This window comes from Acinonyx jubatus, chromosome B2 (assembly GCF_027475565.1).
Source record: "Acinonyx jubatus isolate Ajub_Pintada_27869175 chromosome B2, VMU_Ajub_asm_v1.0, whole genome shotgun sequence".
NCBI lineage: Eukaryota > Metazoa > Chordata > Mammalia > Carnivora > Felidae > Acinonyx > Acinonyx jubatus.
The window spans coordinates 39,642,345-39,663,067 of NC_069385.1; the positions used below are offsets into that span (position 1 = coordinate 39,642,345).

Below are 20,723 nucleotides of genomic sequence, written 5' to 3' on the forward strand. Positions count from 1 at the left end.
AGAATTACCTTCATTATTATAATAGTCTTAGAATTATATTTCTGATATGAAAAGAACTGTAAAATAAACTGCATATGGCTATGTCATAACTTGTTTAACTCTTCTTACTGTTGGGTATTTAGATTGTTACCAGATATTTTCCCCCCAATATATATAATGTTTTTTATTTCTTTGCACATAACACTTTGTCCCAATTTCTAATTATATCTATGATAGGACACTTTAAAGTTTCCTTTTAATTACTAATAATTTATTTAAAAACAAACAGAACTTAACACTTTGCATGTAAGGAACCAACACAGAAAACTGATGCTAACTAAGCTCATTTACTAGTCAGTTCTCTGAGTCTAATTTGCTTAATTGGTTCAAAAGAGCGTGATGCTAATGCGGTAACAGTTATAGGCACATGGCTATGTTGGTTTATAGCATTGCTGCTTATCCTAACTCATAGGCGGCCATGAATTTCACAGGTCCTAAGTAACACCTGACAACCATGTTGATGGCTCAGCACATCTGTATCACTATTATTAGAAAATCTATGTTAAGTTCGTTTTCGTGGGCCATACCATTCATATACACTCTCTCCCTATTTTTTGCAAAACCCTGACTTCCCTTTCTTCCCCCTCAAAACTTTACCATTCAGATTGATCACTCTCATCCCTTATTTACTGAAGCACAGTGAGGCAATTAAAAGAGAATTTACTGTCTCACTATTAAACCTCCCAGTTGGCTTGCATCCATATGCATCACCTCTGACTTTTCTCCTTGCAAGAGATGCACTGTCCCCTTTTCTAAAGTCAAACCCTCCAATTGAGTCCTGGATCTCATCTTCTCTCAGCTATGCAAGAACGCTGATCCTATACTGTGAGTTTCTCTTTCTCACTAGACTGCTTCTATCAGTATAAAAATGTTCTCCAATATCCACATAGACAAAGCATATATAAACAAACAGACCTCCCTAGCCTGCCGAGTCTCTTTCCCTACAGCCCTGTTTCTCTGTCTTTTATAAGCGACAGTCCTGGAAGAAGCTGGCTTTACTCACTGCCTTCATTTTTCTCACCTCAGCTTATTTAATAAAATTTTCTTTACTATTTCTCCATTGCCACTAATTTTTTTTCAAAGTCCACAGTAACTCCCACTTTGCCATGTTTGATATTCTGTTTTCAATTCCCCTTTTTGCCACAATTTATCATCTCTCCATTTTAATTTTTTTTAAGTTCACTTATTTATTTGAGACAGAGAGAGAGAGAGAGAGAGAGAGAGAGAGAGAGAGAGAGAGAAATGAGTGGGGGAGGGAGCAGAGAGAGAGGGAGGAGAGTCCCAAGCAGGATCCGTGCTGTCAGTGCAGAGCCCTACAATGGGCTTGATCCCACAAAACAGAAGATCATGACCTGAGCCAAAATGAAGAGTCGGATGCTTAACCTACTGAGCTACACAGGTGCCCCTCCATCTTAATTTTTTAACTTACTGTCTAGGGCACTAGTCTCCTGCCTTTATTCCTACTTGACTGTCCACTCCCCCCTCATCTCCTTGTCTGGACCCTCCTTTCCCAGACCTGTCAAGTTGTAGAGCCCCAAAGCACAATCCTTAGCTCTCTTCCGTTCTCTGTTTGTCTTCCCTAAAAGATCTCATTCTTTCATGTGCCTTTAAACCCCATTTATCTCCTGATGACTCAAATCTGTCTACTGTTCAAAACTTCTATTATATTTTACTTTTTTAAAAAATTAAGTATAATTAGCATTCAATGTTATATTACTTTTAGATGTACAACATATGAATTCAACATTTTTATACATTGCCCAATTCTCACCAAGTTAAGTGTAGTCACCATCTGTCACCATACATTATTACAATATAATTGATGATACTCCCTATGCTGTACTTTCCATCTCTCTGACTTACTTACAACTGAAAGTTTGTATTTCTGAATTCTCTTTTTGTATTTCACTCATCCCTCCCCTCCACCTACCTTCCCTTTGGCAACCACTGTTTGTTCTCTGTATGTAAGAGCCTTTTTTTTAAATATTCCACATATAAGTGAAATCATATGATAGCTGTATTTCTCATTCTGACTTGTGTAATTAGCATAATACCTTCCAAGTCCATCCACATTGTCACAAATGGCAATATCTTCTTTATGGCTGAATAATATTCCAGTGTGTGTGTGTGTGTGGGGGTGTACCTCTTTTAAATAAAAGACCTATGTATCCTACTGTTTTCTTGACAACATTGCTTGGGATGTCTAATTGGCAGCTCAGACACAATATGGAGAACTATAGCAGCTGGTTCTGCACACATACTCCTCTTTTCCCAAATCTTCTCCCTGTCTTCCTCTATCTCAATAAATGGAAACATTTGATTCTATTAATGGCTTAGGCTCTAACCTGATCATTCGATTCCTAGAGCCTGCATCCAACATATTAATAAATCCTGTTACCCTAACCCCATATGATATCAAGAATATCACTAGATACAACCTTAAATGGTATTGTCATGAAATTATCACTGTCTCCACTGCCATTTCCTCATTTCAATCCAAATCATTTAAAAATTTACATGTAAAAGTGTCCAAACTAATTTTCCTTTTGCTATTCTTGTTCCCCCTACAGAATATTTTCACAACAGTCCTGGTGATATTTTATAAATAGTAATTAGGTAATGTCATTCTTGCCCTATTTAAAGTCTTATCACACTTAGAATAATGTTCAAACTCCCTACATTTTCAGAAAGCCGAGAAAAATTAGGAGTTTTTACAGTTTTTAAGTTCATTCAGATAAAAAAATCAGCCTATAGTGTTCAAATATTTTTAACAAATACTATTAAGTTTTTTAGTGAAGCATACCCATATGATATACAAATAAAAAAAACTGAACATGAATTAGAATAAGGAGGAATGGTATTTGCCAGCAATTTAGGCATGTGTAATTTTGACATATAAACTGAGGTTATACTATGAAAATATAAGAAAATTAAATGCAAAGTCACTACATGTGGTGATTTGTTTTTATTCATGTTTATATATTTTGAACAATTTTCAAACTGTGTATGTTTTCCTCAAGAGAATGTTTCAATGCGAAGTAAGCTTCAGTTTCTTTTCTTTTAATGGCGTTCATCAATTAGGACAAACAAAAAATCATTAAAAATCCTGAGGGCAACAAGACTGGCTTTCCTCTATCTGGGGAGGCAATGTCCTGGAATGAGCAGACAGCTTCCAGAAACAGAAATGCAGATCCAACTGGCCCTGGAGATCTGAGGGTGATAGATGTCACAGACAGACCGCCTCATGTGCTGTTCAAAGTGTTGTCTTTTCATGTTGCTTTTGCTTTTAACACATTCTAGGAGGACAGAATTTGAAATATGGCCCAAAACATGGTCAAATAATGATATAGATTACCAAATATCCTGTGAGAATATGAAATTCTGAAGCCAAATTTCTTCAAGGAATAACACTTCATGTGACCATTTACATTCTTTTGTCACCAGAGCTTTTTGCAGTAAGTGTATCACCCAAACTACTCTAGTTTCTTCTTTTCTCTGAAAATGTAATTGTTTTATTTGCCTCCTTTTTCAATCTTCATATATTTTCAGATTTAGTAATTCCACAGTTGTCAGGGAAAATACCAGGGTCTGTGTTCTATTTGCATTTTGTCTGGACTGTTTGACAATGTTTTCCAAATGGGATTATGTCACTTGTGCCCCTATAGAGAGATTTCGATCTTATGCAATTCGCAAGGGAATAGAATCATTCACCAAATAAAATGCTTACAACCAGGCGAGTGATCTAAACCTGGAAAATGTTATAACCCTTGTAAATCACATTTATATTTTCCCCACTTTTCTAAGAGAAACCCATGGAGTTGCTACAACTTGCACTTATAATAAACAATGGAATTAGTCACAGACTGAGGGCTCATTTCTCCAGAGACAGAAGATTGCTGTGAAACACTCTTTTCTCATTATTTCATTAGCAATTAACACTTTATGGTTTTTGCACTGTACATCCACATCCATTTTATCTATTAGATAATATTTTGCTATCTTTGTTTTCAAATTGTGCTTCTGGCTTTATATTTTCTGAGGAATACCTTAAAGAGAAAAAAATATCCAGCAGTACTAATTATTTGTCTACTTGGCAATATTAAACCCAGCTATTTTTTTTTCCATTGAGAAGAAGGAAACAGGAAGCAAGAAGATAAGAAGAATTGGACTCATTATGTCGCACACTATGATGCCACAGTTAACATACAACATAAATGCATTAAAAAGTAAGTAGTGGGGGGTCTGATGTACAAAATGCTTAATGGATTAATTTTAGTGCTCATAAAATCAGAGTGCAAAAGTTCCATTCCATCCATGCTGCATGCTGCCTGGTGAATCTGGGGTATCGGGCACACCCCTGGGAGGGTCCCAGTCCTTCTAAGCACCTAGCTATCTATGGAGCTCTTCAGGAACAATTGCAGGGTATGCCATCTTGTATGATACAGGTTACCTTCTCAGGACTAATTGAGAGCACCAGACTCAATCTCACTTGTGACTCAAATGAAAGATTTGAGTACCTTTCACTAGAGATTTTTCTGTCAGAGTAGAAAAGGGACAGAGTGTCCCTGTGGTATAAGTGTAGCTTCTTTGCTACAAAATGCCTAATTTTTACCATATGAAAAAGATGACAATTTTTGAAATACCTCATAATGACATCACTTTTATACATAATATACTATCTATGAGTGTGAAAACCCTGGAGTCCTGCAGCTACCTTCAGACCCATTTTTCTAGCAGGTTATATGTGCTAATGAAGGGGAAAAACTCATTATATTCTTGTAAATCATTGCTTATTAGTGAGCCATCCTCCCCTTTCTACCCTTCTAAAGCTGCTTGTCTGGTTGCATCAGGCTATATACACGTTTTGCTTTACTAACTGTTGAATATAAATCTTTAAAGAGGAGAAGTAACACTTTAAGTACTATGTTGGAACATAAAACCACTTAAATATTTCAAAATTTCCTCATCCACATATCGATCAGGAAAGAGTTAAATAGTCTCATTTTCTTTGTATTGCTCTATGTCTAATAACAGCATTTTCTGAACATTGCTCCCTGGTTACCTACAGTGTACTAAACTACTAATCCAAAGTTTCAACTGCATTTTCAACGTAAATTTTAAGTACAGGACAGAATAGTTTAGTTACCATAAGAAAAGCACAGAAGATAGTCCTTTATTTGCTCTTTCTAGCCAAATAACACTGGATGCCAGAAGCAAAAACAAAAACAAAAACAAAACAAACAAAAACCCTTCATTTATTTCACTATTTAGTATTGCTTGAGTTGTATTTTTATATGATTTCCCACAGTTCATCAAAGCATCAATTGTCCCTGAGTGAATCTGTAGACAAAGAGATTGACATTCTGCCCTCCAAAGCTAATTTGGCAACTGCAGATCTCAATTTAGTTTCCAAATGAGTTCCAGGGGTCATGTTAGGATAATGGTTTACAGTGAAGGATATGCTTTTGATAAGGTTATTGCAGACTGAGAGCACATGTGGCTGAACTGTACGTAATTCTCAAGTAAGCTTGCCAACTGTTTCAGGACCTTAGGACCTACTTAACAGGAAATCATTCCATTGTGTATCAACTGTTCCAAGGTTTTAAGAAAATTGCAGTGGTTTTCAACATTAAACAATATATGTATTTTTTAAATTTAAAGCCCTCAAACTCACAATGCAAACATATTTTCATAGTTTTACGTGGGATCTGTAAATAATAAGCCTATAGATGCATGACTGTTTTGGAGACAGCAAACAATCTCTTCTAGGAGGATCTCTACAGATTAGACTTTGGAGACAAACAGGGATAGCAATTGTATAGTCCACGTTTGTATCTGCTTTCCTTTTATTTCCAAAAAGATATTATCTTGGAATATTAATCTCTGTGCTTTTATTTTTGATACTTATATTTTTCAAATTTTCCCTAGCGTGTCACTGACATCCTCATTGCTTTAGAGAGAACTGCAATTGTTGTAGTAGCAATGCAAAAAGAAAGAAATGGCTAGAGTTTCATCTTTTTTTTTTTTTTACTTCCCAAAGACTTCCTCAAAGTCCATATCAGAAAAAAAGTTTTGAAACCAAAGTTTTTGATTTATAAGAGAAAATAAAAAGTTACTGACAAAGAATGTTTGGATAAGGAAAACCACACGTAGCATATTTAATAACAGATTGTGAAGAGAACAGATGAGACCATACAAGCCGAAACCTAAAGAGAATGTACTGGCTGTAGTTGAAGTCTTAGGAAAGGGTGTGACTTTGAATGAACAGAACATCCTGAGCAATGTGGATTGCAGCTCAGTCAGCATTCTAAGGTTGATACATTGAACTTCTCTAGAAGTACAGGGACTCGGGGGAGCCAATACCCAGAGATCATTCTGCTACACCAGGGAGATGCTCAACTTGCCTATTCTCATGTTCTCTCAGGGGTTTTCTACGAACATTTTATGTACTTGATGCCTGTTAATCATCTGGCAGAAATAATGCTTGTTCATGCTCAAAATTTTGCTAATACTCATGCAGACTCTTCCGTGTGAGAGGTCCTCCTTTCAATATCCAAAACATGTTTAAGTCCCACAAAAGACAGGATAGGATTCTTCATACCCACACGGGCATTTGGAGGGAGTAGCCACAAGCAGGAAAGACATCACATTAAGAAAGTATAAACTAAAAAAAAGTATAAACTAAAGCAGTTAATTTACTAGAGTCACAGAAACTGCAGATGTCATCTAGTTCTAGTGGAGAGAGAATGTTGACTCATGAAAAGAAACAGCGGAATTGTGAAATGGTTTTTCACTGTTTTAATCACAGAAGAGGGCCAAACTCTAAGTGGGAATTCTCAGATATGACTTTAGTTCTCAATCAGAGCTGCACTAGGCATACCATAGCTTCATTATTCTGGGCATAAGATTCCTCAGCTTCTGTAAATCATTTATCATAATAATAAAGAAATTATACAAATAAACTAAAATTAGAGGTATAGCTAGTCAGCTCCATCATGGAAAAGGTATGGGGAGGTTTCTGGAAAGTATTTGCCACACAGAGGAAGGCTACATATGACTTGGGTATTAAAGGTTGAACTTAACCACAAATTCTTCCCAGAGCTCTGAGTAATCTGTTTTGTTTCTTCACTTGATACCTTGGTTAGAATCACTATCAAGTACTAAATCAGGTAACCAGTTTGGATATGCACAAATATCAAGATCTACACTGGGATCTTTGCTTCAAAGGACAGACAGAAAACAGGAACTCTCCTCATGCTCTGTTTAAAAGTTCTGGATAATCTAGGGGTGCCTGAGTGGCTCAGTCAGTTAAGCGTCTTGACTCTTGGTTTCAGCTCACATCATGATCTCATGGCTTCTTGGGTTTGAGTCCTGTTTTGGGCTCTGTTCTGGCAGTGAGGAACCTGCTTGGGATTCTCTCTCTCTCTCTCTCTCTCTCTCTCTCTCTCTCCCTCCCTCTCTCTCTACCCCTCCCTCATTTGTGCTGTCTCTGTCTCTCTCAAAATAAATAAATAAACTTAAAAAAAAGTTCTGGATTATCTAAGTCTTCCAAGTTAAAGTATGTTTAATGGACAAATTGAAATATCATACAGGAATTTATTAGAGATGAAATAACTCGGGCCTCACTCCAAAGGAATCAGAATCTGTATTTTAAAAAGATCTTCAGGTGAGTCCTATGATTTTTTTATCTTGAAAAACACTGATCTTGGTGGCCATTTGCTTGGATTACTTTCTTTGTGCTTGTTACCAGCACAGAGTGCTGGGCCAGCTCTGAGAGATGTTGATTCCATTAGCCATGCAATAGTGGAGTAGAAGGTAACACTTCCAGGAGCTTTATTTGGTCGAGTTAGAACTAGTTACTGAATTCCACACTTTTAAGACTTGATTTCATTCCAGTGAGCACTGTTCATATGTCTGCCATTTCCTTTGGCTCTGGGATGAATAAAACATGATCCCCATATTGAAGAAGGGACAGTTAAGTAAACACATACTTAGAACATATTGATCAGAGCAACTTGTTGCATTTGTTTTATGACGTATCAGATAGGCTTATTTATAAACATCTAAAATGCTCTTGATTCTGTAATTCCCCACTGTTATGTAGTAGACATAACTACAGTGGCAGTCAATGGCAAACATTCTCCTGAATAATGATGATGATACATGGCCTTTTGGCAATTTGAAGTTTAGTAGGAAAGATGGAAATGTAAATAAATATTATAATACTGTGTGAAAACTAACTCACTTATAAAGTTACACAGAGACATTTAGCATTTTTTAAATTCTCATTTACTATATTACATTTTGATTCAGTAATGTATACATCATTTGACAATCTCATTTATCTCCCATAAGCAATGTTATCTGGCCTCATAGGATAAAATAGGAGGCAAGCCCACTTTACTCTTTGAAAGAGTTTGTGTGAGATAAGTATTACAACATTCTTAAATGTCTTTAACAATTCACTAGATAAGCCATGTGGAGCTGAAGTGTTTTGAGTTTTTTTTTCCTGTCAAAATGTTTTAATTAATGACTCAATTTTTATTTATTTTATTTTAGAGAGAAAAAGAGAGAAAGAGAGAGAGAGAGAGGGCAAGAAGGGGAGGAGCAGAGGGAGAGAGAGAGAGAGAGAGAGAGAGAGAGAGAGAGAGAGAGAATCTTAAACAGGCTCCATGCTCAGCGTGGAGCCCCATGTGGGGATTAATTCCATCACCCTGGGATCATGACCTGAGCTGAAATCAAGAGTCAGATGCTCAACTGATTGAGCCACCCAGGTACCCCTAATGATTCAATTTTTGTAATGTATAAGATTATTCAGGTTTTAAATTTATTTGAACTGTATCTTCCACAGAATTTGTCCATTTCACCCTGATTGTCCAATATACTGGCTTAACCTTGTTCATAATACACTCTATCTAATCTGTGGGGTCCTTTGTGATATTAGCAAAATGTGTATTTACTTATATTTTCTCCTTGATCTCTCTTGATAGGGTTTTAAACACTTTTATTAATATTTTTGAGGAAACTCATTTGGCTTTACTAATGTTTTTTTTCTGTTATCTGTACATTGAGCTCTGGTCTCTTCATTATTTCAATCCTTCTACTTTTGAGGGGTTTCAACTGTTGTTCCTTTACTAGTTTCTGGGTATAAAAGCTTAGATCATTATTTTTTAACATTTCTTCTCTGTGAACATCTCCATGTAAAGCCATATGTTTTACTGTAAGCATTGCTTTACCTTCATTGCCCCAGATTTTCAGCTCAAAATATTTTTTAATCTCCATCCCAACCTACTGGGTTTATAGGTTATTTAGAAGTGGACTGCTTATTTTCTAAATAGTAGCATATTTTCTAGCTTATTCCACATTGATCACAGACTACCTGCTGGATAATTGCAAATAATCCTATATTTTGACTTTCCTCCAAAGACAGAAAAGACTCATTTTATAATTGAATATTCTTTGTGCCTTTGAAAATAATATGTATCCTTTTACATAGGTAGGTATGTTCTACATATGTTTATTAAGTGTGTTGTGTTGTGTAGATACTCTATATACTTTTTGAATTTTGACCCGATTGATACATTCAGACAGGAGTTAAAAATCTACCACTGTGATTGAGGACATGGCTGTTTCTCCTTTTAATTCTATCCAGGTTTGCTTTAGATTTTTTGCAGCTATATTATTTTATTCAGAAATACTGAGTGCAATGCCTTCATGGGCATTGACCTTTTTATCATTATAGCATACCCTCTTTGTCTTTAGTGTTGTTTCTTGCTTTAAACACTACTTTCTCCGATATTAGAATTACATGATGTTTTGTGTGTGTGTACACAGTACACGTGTTCTAGTTTTCTTAATTTTAGATTTAAATACTTGTACTTAGGATGTATCTCTTATATACAGTATACACTTAGGTTTTGTGTCCTTATCCAGACTGACCATCTCAGTCTTTTAAGTGAAGTAGTTTACATCTAATGCAATTATTGATATATTTGACAGTATAGCATCCATCTTGATATTTGTTTTCTTGTTCACCTTCTTCTTTTTCGTCAGTTTTTCTCATTTCTTAAATTCATTTGGGTTAATAAATTATTTCTGTTATTTGATTTTTTCATCTATAGTTGGGTTTTTGGCAGTTATGCTTCTTTTAGTCATTATACCAGAAACAATATAATTATTGAAATACTGTAATCTATTATAAATATTATCTTTACCAATTTCCTTGCTAATACTAGAAACTTAGAACACTTAAAGTTTCTACCTTTTGTGTTATTGTGTAGCTTGATTCTTGTACAGAGAAACAGGACACCACAGCTTTTTTGTCTAGGAAGCAACTATTTGTGCTGGCATAGGCTCGGAGAGCTAAGACCCAAATAGGCTGAGTCCCGAGCACAGCAGGGTATAGCTTTCTATGCAATTTCTACTTCTTTATCTCCCATATATGGTGATACATATAGTCTGATTGGACACAGTCCAAGCTACTAATTCATGTCAAAGCTATGCATATGTGTATAGGAGTTGATTGGGCCACGTTGCACATTGCCTCCCCTGGTTCTGAGAAGGCCTCTACCATATTCCTTAGAGAGGGACTCTACCACAATTGTGTATGCATTTTAGTTCTATATACATTTAAATTCCAAAAGACTTTCTTATTATGATTTTGCATTGTTTTTAACTCATGTATTTATCCTTTCTATTAACTTTCTTTCCTGAAATTCCATTTTTCTTTCTGGGTACTTTCTTTCCTTCTTCTACTTGAAGAACATCCTTTAGTATTTCTTTTTAGTTTTTTTTTAAGTTTTTATTTAAATTCCACTTAGTTAACATAACACGTATTAGTACTCATCATAAGTGTACACCTACTATTTCTTTTAGTGCATGTTTGCTGGTAATAAATTACCTTAGCTCCTCCTAGCTGAAAATACTTTTCTTTTACCTTTATTGCTGAACAATATTGTTGCAGAGTATGAAATTCTAGATTCCTACTTTAAAAAATTTTTTAATGTTTATTTATTTTGTGTGTGAGAGAGAGAGAGAGAGACAGAGCATGGGGGTGGGGGTAGGGGCACAGAATCTGAAGCAGGTTCCAGGGTCTGAGCTGTCAGCACAGAGCCCGATGTGGGGCTCGAACTCACGAACTGTGAGATCATGACCTGAGCCGAAGTCGGATGCTTAACTGACTGAGCCACCCAGGCGCCCCTGCATAGGAATTTTTAATTGCCTGATATCATGTACCAAAAAAAAAAAAAAAAAAAAAAAAATTGTAAAGATTAAGATAATGTTATCTTTCTCTTGAGGTGTTTCCCTTTCTCCTCAATGAGACAGATGAAGCAATGGCTGATCAGCTTATTTTATTTTAATCAAGGGCTGTGCTGTGTTGAGCCTGGATTTTAGCCCTGGTAAAGTATGTTGTACATCTCCTTTGCCCCTAGTTCAGTTTAGATTTCTCAACTCTAAGTCTAGGGTATTCAATACAGCCTTTCTCCTATCTTCCATCTCCATTTTGTAAGACTGCCAATTTTTTTTTTACTCTGCTTTTTTAGTTTTTCTATTTATATTTGTAGTCTTATAGAATTCACTGATTTCCTAACAACAACAACAACAACAACAACAAACTGTCCACATGCTCAAAGCCCTTTCCCTGAAAGCCATGCTGATATTACAAATCCCAGAAATCATTAACCATGGGTTCCAAGCCTGGATTCTTAGCCTCCTTACCTAATCAGAATCAGCAAATGTCCCCAACACACAGCATTTTTAAAATGTCAGCTCATGTCTGGGGGTTCTTACCTTTCCAGAGTATCATCACTTAAGATTTTTACTGTTTATGACTTGTTGGTGACTGAAGGTTACAATATACACACACAAACACTATACTTTTTTTAAAAAGTCTATTTCTTGCTTCATCTCATAGTCAATGTATAAATATTTCTGTCGACCCCCTCTGCCAAAATATTTTTTTCTGTTTTATACATTTTTCAAAGTAGAATTTGCCATTTATTTTCTTCTCTGAGTAAGATGTGAATTAAGAAAGTTGGATTCTTCGGGGATAATGAAAAATACTCTTGGACATCTTAAATTTAAGATGACAATGAAATTGACATGATACCAACAGGAAGTTGGAGATGTGGTACTTTAACTTAGCAACAAAGTCAGGATTGAAGATATAAATCTGGTAGATATATGTGTAAACATGATAATTTAAATTATAACACTGGATGGCATTTTCAAGTGAAAGAAGGTAGACAGAGAAGTAAAAAGTTTCAAGGACCTTACTCCTCACTTTAGGGGTATTAAAAATAAGTGGAAAAGTAAGCAAAGAGAACTGAAGAAGTAAGAAAATAAGCAGCTTAATTCAATACACTATTAAGGAAAAACAAGAGAAGAGAGGCAGTGACTTACCAAATTACAATAGGTTGGTTTATTTCTATTTGACGGGCAAAATTACATTATATTCAATTCTCAATAACATGTAGGACATTTTATTCTACATCCTAAAGCAAAATCTACTTGGATGGTTGGGAAGTAAACATTTTTCTAATTAGTTTAGTAATAGTTAATTGAAGTTTTCTTAGACTATATACATTTTACAGTAAGAAAAGGAAAAATAAAAAAAATAATGATTCAGTTTTCCTCCTTATATTTGTTAAATTTAGTCTTGAATAAATTATCAGATTGAACTAATAAATTGAACTAATTAAATTAAAAATGATTACAGCAGATTGCTTTCCATACCATCTTTTTCTGTACAAAATTGTAAAAGCAAATTTTGATGTAAGCACTGATTTCATTGAGCAGAAAATATCCAAATATCAGAGACCTCTTTAAATGAATACGTTTTTTACAGAAGAAATAAAAGTGGGATTGTTGCAATACTGCATTTTTTCCACACAATACTTACATCTGGTTTTAAGGATTTGCTTCCTATTGCCTACAGTGTGTGACAGTTTATTTTCTCTTTGTCTCTTATATTTGCAAGAGTGCAATTCTATTCTCCAAAGCTTAAATAGTCCATATGCTTACATGGCTTTTTAATATATCAAATTATTAAAATGAAAATTTATATGTAGATCTCAGAAGCAACTATCAAAATTATTAAAATATGACACCTTTCTAGAAGTTACTAATGTGTTCATTCTGAAACAGATGTATCATTAGGTACAATTAATTGCTTTAGGCTATGTTTAACTAGGTAAGTTTCTGATAATATAATGAAGCCTGAGAGATATGTACCTGCATCCTGATTCTCAAAGGATAAAACACAAACAAGTTGGGTTGTGTTAAGTAAAATAAACTTATTCCTTTATGCTCTGTACATTTCTTTCTTTTTAAAAAAATTTTTTAATGTTTTTATTTATTTTTGAGACCGAGAGAGACAGAGCATGAGCAGGGGAGGGGCAGAGAGAGAGGGAGACACAGAATCTGAAGCAGGCTCCAGGCTCTGAGCTGTGAGCACAGACCCCAATGCGGGGCTCAAACTCACAGACTGTGAGATCATGACCTGAGCTGAAGTCAGACACCCAACTGACTGAGCCACCCAGGTGCCCCTGTAAATTTACTTCTAAAGACAGGTGTATCATTCCCCAATATTGCCCCATAAATTATAAAAAGTAGAAACTAAGAGCTCAATAGTCATATAAACAAAAATGTTAGAAAATAATTTCAGCCTCAGAAATAATTTATAATTGTATCACATCCAAAAAAACCCAAAACACAGATTTTTACAGATAACCAGAAGACCACTATCTATTTTCTCTATGTATTACTATTTAAAACTTATTTCATAATGTCATCTATGTGTTTTAATAAAACATCTCTTAAAATATCAACCCAGGAAGTACCACAATGTAGGTTGCATTAGGCTATTTAGTTTTAACACTAGTGTCTAAATCATTAATGTAAATAACATGGAAATAATTATTATGCAATATACATGCTTATTTGGTGTTATGTCATGTACTATTTTACATTAATTCCCATTATTTTGTTAATTTCACAGATAAAATTTTTAAAAAGCAGTTTCTCTGCTTGATTAGTTTTATTTTCTCTAAGTCTCATAATAGTAATCAAAATATATTAATTGATAGATTAATAATAATGTTGAGTTTACACAGAATTGTTTTAATATTTATTTTAAAGAGACAGAGAGAGACAGTGCAGAGAGACAGGGAGACACAGAATCTGAAGCAGGCCCCAGGCTCTGAGATGTCAGCACAGAGCCTGACTCAGGGCTCAAACTCAAGAACTGTGAGATCATGACCTGTGCCGAATTTGGACGCTTAACTGACTGAGACACCCAGGTGCCCCTACACAGAATTTTTGATGAACAAAATATTTTACCTATGCAACTATAGGTACTAGAGAAACTGAAGAACAAACAGGTCAGTCCTGTGTATCATATTATTGCAAATAAGCCATTTCTTGCTTAGTATATACACTGGGTTGGTTAATGACTCTAATCTCTGTATTGCTTATAAAGTACATGTAGTTTAGCAGAAAAGACACTGTGGGAAATGACAACACAAAATTCTAAACTCTAACAAGTAATTAAAGTTGCCTTAATATTTTACCACTTTTTTATCACTTCTTGCCAATATTTGTTCTGAAGATGTCATCTATTTACAAAATGTTTTATGGAAATTAATACACTTCTTTCACATATAAAAAGACTACAGAATTTTCTCCCTGATTCCATTTCCCATATTTCTCCCTCAGCCTCAAACAAACTGGCCCACTCATATGGCCAAACTATTTTTATTTTTATATTTTTGGTAGAGTTAGGAAAAAACAGTTTATATTTTGTAATCTAAGTATTATCAACAGTTTCAGGAGTCCCATTTTTGAGTTTTCATATATCTGTACATTTTTCAATCACATTGCTTCATTCTGGCACTGTATTATTTGAAGAATGTGAGGCAGTTGCAGAAGCTAAAGAATTAAATGGTATAAACACACCTTTCTCAAATCCTTTGAGTGGGAAAGGGAGGGAAAAATCTGGTACAGATAACTATATAACTCTCTCCTTTATGGTTTTCCTTTAGATTATTTGTTAAAAGGAAATTATTAAATTTTCATGGGCCCTGCAGAGTCTTGCCTTGGTTTATAAGATGAAAAGAAAAGGAAATATTAACTACTTCATTTCCAAGGGATAGACACTACCTGACCGTATGCATTAGAAGAATTCTTAGTCTTGAGTTGCAATGTTTTAGGATGTGCCCTTGCTGTGGTTTCAATGCCCATGTCCAAGGTCAGGAGATCACAAGCTTTATTCTGTGCCTGCAGTTATCATGTGGAGCAGTGAGCAAAATTACAGAACATTTGTACAACCAGCTTGGCTCAAATATATATATGTAAACTCTGATCTGCCAGATCATTTTACTCAGCTAATATACCTAAATACCTGCCTACCAGTTTATTTTTAGGGTGATTATTCAAAATTAAAATTATTATTGAGAAGTCATTCTAGTATGGAATTTCTTTGAACAAAGTGCACTATACAGCAGTGGGGATATATAAATTGGGTAAGTGATTCAGGTCTTAGGAAGCAGGTATGGTTCTCTGGTACAGAGGAAATGTGAGTTTTAAGCAGCTATCTTGTCTGTGTCCTTCCTACAGTCACCTGAACAATTTCTTTTCATTGGTCACAGCAGCTTTCTGGAAAGGACCAGCTGCTGCCAAGAGTATGGAGGACAATGTCTGGCAAGAGTCACAGAAATGCCATCTACCAGTGCAGATTTCGCAGACCTCAGTGAGGACTTGTCCAAAATCTGATCATAAAACCACAGGTTCCAGAAGCCTTGGTTCTATCTCATGCCATAATGTCACCCTCTTATTTTATCCTTCATCATTTGCCATTCAACAAAATAAGCAAGATTATTTATACTTGATGTAAAGCCATATCACAGGGAAATAACAAACATCCTTGAAAATGCTCAGAGTGCTTTGTGAAGTTTCTGTAAGCTAGATTATAAATGTGTACTATCACTATCCCCATTCCCTACCCTCCGAGATATAAAAGCCCCGCAAGGGTGCTTCCTGGCCACTTTTTAGCTCTTTAACCTTTTAAAGCAAGTCATCATCTCTGGGTTTTAAAAATGTCAATATCTTTTCAGGGTTTTTATGCTCTAATAAGGAAAGGCTATAGAACAGTCTGTCTTTAAAAGTTAATATGAAGAAGGACAAGTTTGCAACTCTGTCAAGTGTCTACGCAAGATTTACTACTACTTGAATGAATTTACTATGACTTTGAATGAATCATCTCATTTTGCTTATTTGCTAGTAATTGCATTCCAATAGAAGAAAGATGCTGGTTTTAGAGATCTAAAAACTACAGTATTTCAACAGTAAAAGCATTCATGTTAGAAATACGGTGGTAATTCGCATATACAAGCAAACATAAACACACTCACATGAGGACAGCATAAAAAAAAAAAACCTAAGTGGAAAAGCAAGTATTTTAAGGCTCTCCTATATTATATTGGAACATTTTATTCATTTATATAATTTATTAAATCTCTCTGGTAACAATTTTATTAAACTATAGTCCATTAATCCATTAATTATTTGAATTATTGCATTGCTATTTGGGTCCAAGCAAGAAAACTTTTAGCAAAGTAATAAGCAATGAGGTGATTCCAAAAATTTTTAGGATTTTATCTCTGAAAAAATTCCTATTCTGCTTCAGAAATTTCTCCTAAGTCAATGTTTTAAAAGACACAGTATAGCCACTGTAATAATCATTATTTCACACTGGTTTTGCTTAAAATAATAAAAGCACACTTTGTGACAAGCTGAAACATATCTTTCATGGTAGAAAAGCAGAGATATAGATGAGGACATCTTTCAATTTACCTTCATTCGAGGTGCATCTAAGCAACAAGAGCAGGGGGAGACTGACTTACTTAGGAAGAGGCTTGTTAACACACTACTGATGACTCAGCAAATCAGATGGCAAATTACCTTTGAGAGGTCCCCAGCCTCCAAATAGAAGCAGATAACAAACACATTCCAGGTAACCCAGAGGACTAGCCAGACAGCATACTGCAGAAAAGCAAGAGAGAAATAACATATAATTAATTTTGAATCAGTTGAGTAAGATTCAAATAGAACTTAAACTTTTGAACACCCAAATCTTAAGATTAGGGGAAAATGTTAGATATTGCTTCTAAAGAACAGGATGAGATGCACATTTATCTCTCTGTTGATTTTTGCTTTTTTTTCTCACTGTTATGGCTCCATAGTAGCCCAAACTTGCTTAGGGATAACTTTTAGGCTTTTACACAAAAAGAGTAGCCCATATTTATGTTTTGAGGTGGGATTATTATGTTTTCCAGACATCCCCCCCAAAAAAACTGGATGCTCCAATAGATATATCAAATAAAACCCATCAAAAAGAAGCTCCTGGGTGGCTCAGTTGGTTAAACCTCTGACTCTTGGTTTGGCTCAGGTCATGATCTCGCTGTTCATGGGTTCAAGCGCCACATCGGGTTCTGCACTGACAGTGTGGAGCCTGCTTGAGATTCTCTCTCTCCTTCTCTCTGCCCCTCTCCTGCTTGTGCTCTCTCTCTCTCTCTCAAAATAAATAAATAAACTTAAATTAAAAAAAAAAAGAAATTCCTATCTTCCTTTAGCAAAATCAACCCCATGCGTGATAATGTACAAGCTTTCTCCAAGTTATTTGGTGTCGTTTTCAACTCAGTCCCATGCCTCTGTCCCATCTAAACAGCTGTATTTTTTTGTTTGTTTGTTTCCTCCTTTCCTTTCTCTCTTCACTTTCTTCTTTTATTTTCTTATAATCTCCCAATACAGTGACCATTGAGTTATTATCTCTTATTTTACTCTGTTGGCTATTCAGTGTGCTTTCCTCACTGATGTCAATTTTTTCTTACCAAGATATATTTTTGAGCATTCATTCAACTGAAATGTATTAACCACCTAGAGGGCAACATGCTAAAAGGGCACTGAGGATACAAAGACCAATGATAAATTCTCCCTGAATTCAAGTCAAGTGATGGAGAAAGAGAAGAAAAGAGATAATTATAAGGATCATAAAAAGATGTATAGTTTGAGCACAAGGAAGGAAAATGGGGGAAGTATATAAAGTATCACAAGAAAAGTAGTTTCACAAAGCTTAACAGAAGGGGTGAAACAAGCTAATTTGTGGACTTTGCCAAATAAAAGTATGGAGGTTATAAGTGCTCTGAAGAAAAGTGCTATAAACAAAGAAAACAACAGGTGTGAACTATACAGAATAAGAGAAGAGGGTATCATGCCATTTCTCTACTAAATAAATACAAATGGCCCCCATTATTTAAATGGTGCATTCCAAAATTTTTATTTCACAGTTCAAGAACCTCTATGATTTTGTACCATTTTATTTTTTGAGACACATGTCTCGGTTCATCACTTAAGTCGTTATGGATTACAGACACATGAGATTACTTGCTGTTCAATATACACAGAAAGCTATTTTTCACTTCTGTGCCATTTTGTGTATTATCCACCTACCCTTTAATAATTTTTCTCTTCCCTAGGTATTCTTTTTACTACCTATCACTACTTTGTTTTTCACCAAAGGACAATTTAAATATCACTTCCTGAGTGATAACCAATCAGAATTGACTTGCTCTTGCTTAGTGCTCCAATGGGATCTTGCATGCCTTAATTTCATTCCGAATGTCTTCTAATTATGTGTATATTTTCCTCCAATGCCCAATAAGCTCCTTGAGAAAGGGGGTTTTTTGAAATGTATGTTTATACCCCTAAGTTGTTAACTTTGTACTTTGCACAGAATAGGTATTCAGAAAGTATTTTGCAAATCAATGGAAGAATGAGAAAATTTTACTGGTTTCAGATGGAGAAACTATTTTCCCCTCCCAGACCTGATTTTTATGAGAATACTATGATCATATATGTAGTGTGAGGAATAAGAACCCTGCATTGTGAGTTTATGTAATAATAAATAGTGACTCAGATGTTTTCCCAGTGATGGATTTACCTAACTGCTAACTATGTACATTGTTCAGTGAGAATAAAGTAAGAGCAGTCAACTAAAGGGTTCAAGACAAAAGAAGCAGTTTAAGAGTCTGTATGAGGTGAGGGCTGGGGACTAGAAGTAGGGTTGGAAAGCTAAACAGGCTGTGGCAAGAAATGTTAATTCTAAAACAAAGATCTAATTAATATCTAAGTTTTCAGCATTGCAAAGGGTAAATTCATCTCACAATTAAAAATAAAAACTACAAACCTAGATTTGACTTTGACAGATTTGGATCTAAGTTTTAGATATACAATCAAGTCTTGGGTCATACTTTTAAGGTAACAAGGTAAGAAAAAAAAATAAAAGTGTCTATAGTTTCCAGTGACTTGATTTAACTAACTATAAAAAGAATAAAAGAATGACTGATTAAAGTGTTTTATCCTCCTTTGTTTATGCCGATACACTTCCCCCACCTTATTTAGAATGGGAAGCTAAATAAGCACTATTTTCTAAAAGCCAAAGTAGCAGAATAAGTGAAATACTTGGTAAGAATTTATGAAACATACTGTATTACATATACTAAATATTTCTGAAAAACTTTGTCATTGGTAGGCATACATTCTGACGGGGCATTAAATAATGTCAATTCTGTAGGTTTCCAATTGAAATTATATTGTAAGGTCTTTAAATACTGTAAATGTTATGCACATCCATGAGGTATACATGTCATAGTCACTACTTCAATATTATATTTTGAATATATAATAAGAATTTGGATTTTTCATCCAGATTAATTTAGGCATCATTTATACTTACTTACCTTACCTAAGCTTGGTTTAAAAAAATCAAGCTGAAATTTTATGTTTTAGTCACCAAAATTAATAATTTTATGAAGGATAGTTAAGATAATGGGTCACAAGCAAATGAAGAGCACAGAGAGGTTAAGAACTTGGGACCCAAAGTCAAGCTCTGTCACTTGGGACCCCTGGGGCTATTTTCAAGTTTTATGGTCTCACTATACTTTAGATTACTCAAATGTAAAATAGCCTGAGTATTAGTAGCAAACACACATGGTTTATATAAAGATGGAATGACAGGGTGTTTGAAAATAGTCAGTATTTGAGTTCTTGCTATATGTTGCAATTTTATTATTATATTGCTACTTCTTTTTAATGTATTTTTATATTAGTTGTATTTATTTTAACTTATTTTTATATTAGTTTTATTTATTTATTTATTATTTATTTTTATTTATTTAGAGAAAGAGAGAGAGAGCAGGCATGCTGGAGAGAGGCAGAGAGTGGGAGAGAGAATCCCAAGCATGTTCCACGATGTCAGCACAGAGCCTGATGCAGACCTCAATCTCATGAACCATCAGAGCATGACCAGATCCTAAATGAAGGGTTGGATACTTAACTGACTGATTACCCAGGCTTCCCAACTACTTCTTTATATAATAGAGCGGAAATCCTCAATTTTTTAAATCTCCTTAGGATATTAAAAATATACTTTCCTCATTAATGTAAAACATCCTTCTGTCTGATTGAACTTGCATCCTAGAACCTGTTTTCTTTGAATATTCTTTTGTAGAATGTTCTTTTTTGATACAATAATGCTAATATCGATATATCAATGGCACTTTATGAAACAAACCTTTCTCCATTTAATTTCACTAAAACTATAATTTATTATTTATGACTTAGCACCC

At 34.8% G+C, this 20,723-nt stretch overlaps 1 protein-coding gene across 3 annotated transcripts in view; it reads right to left on the reverse strand.

Annotated features, from left to right (window-relative positions):
- NKAIN2 (sodium/potassium transporting ATPase interacting 2) overlaps positions 1 to 20,723 on the reverse strand; it is a 977,009-nt gene that overhangs the window by 433,458 nt on the left and 522,828 nt on the right. For 2 of the 3 annotated variants that reach the window (XM_053222288.1, XM_053222287.1), the window contains exon 3: positions 16,999 to 17,079. The exons of the other annotated variant lie outside the window; for it this stretch is intronic. In XM_053222288.1, the coding sequence (XP_053078263.1) occupies positions 16,999 to 17,079 (81 nt within the window). The remainder of the gene's footprint in view (positions 1 to 16,998; positions 17,080 to 20,723) is intronic. 3 annotated transcript variants of the gene reach the window in all.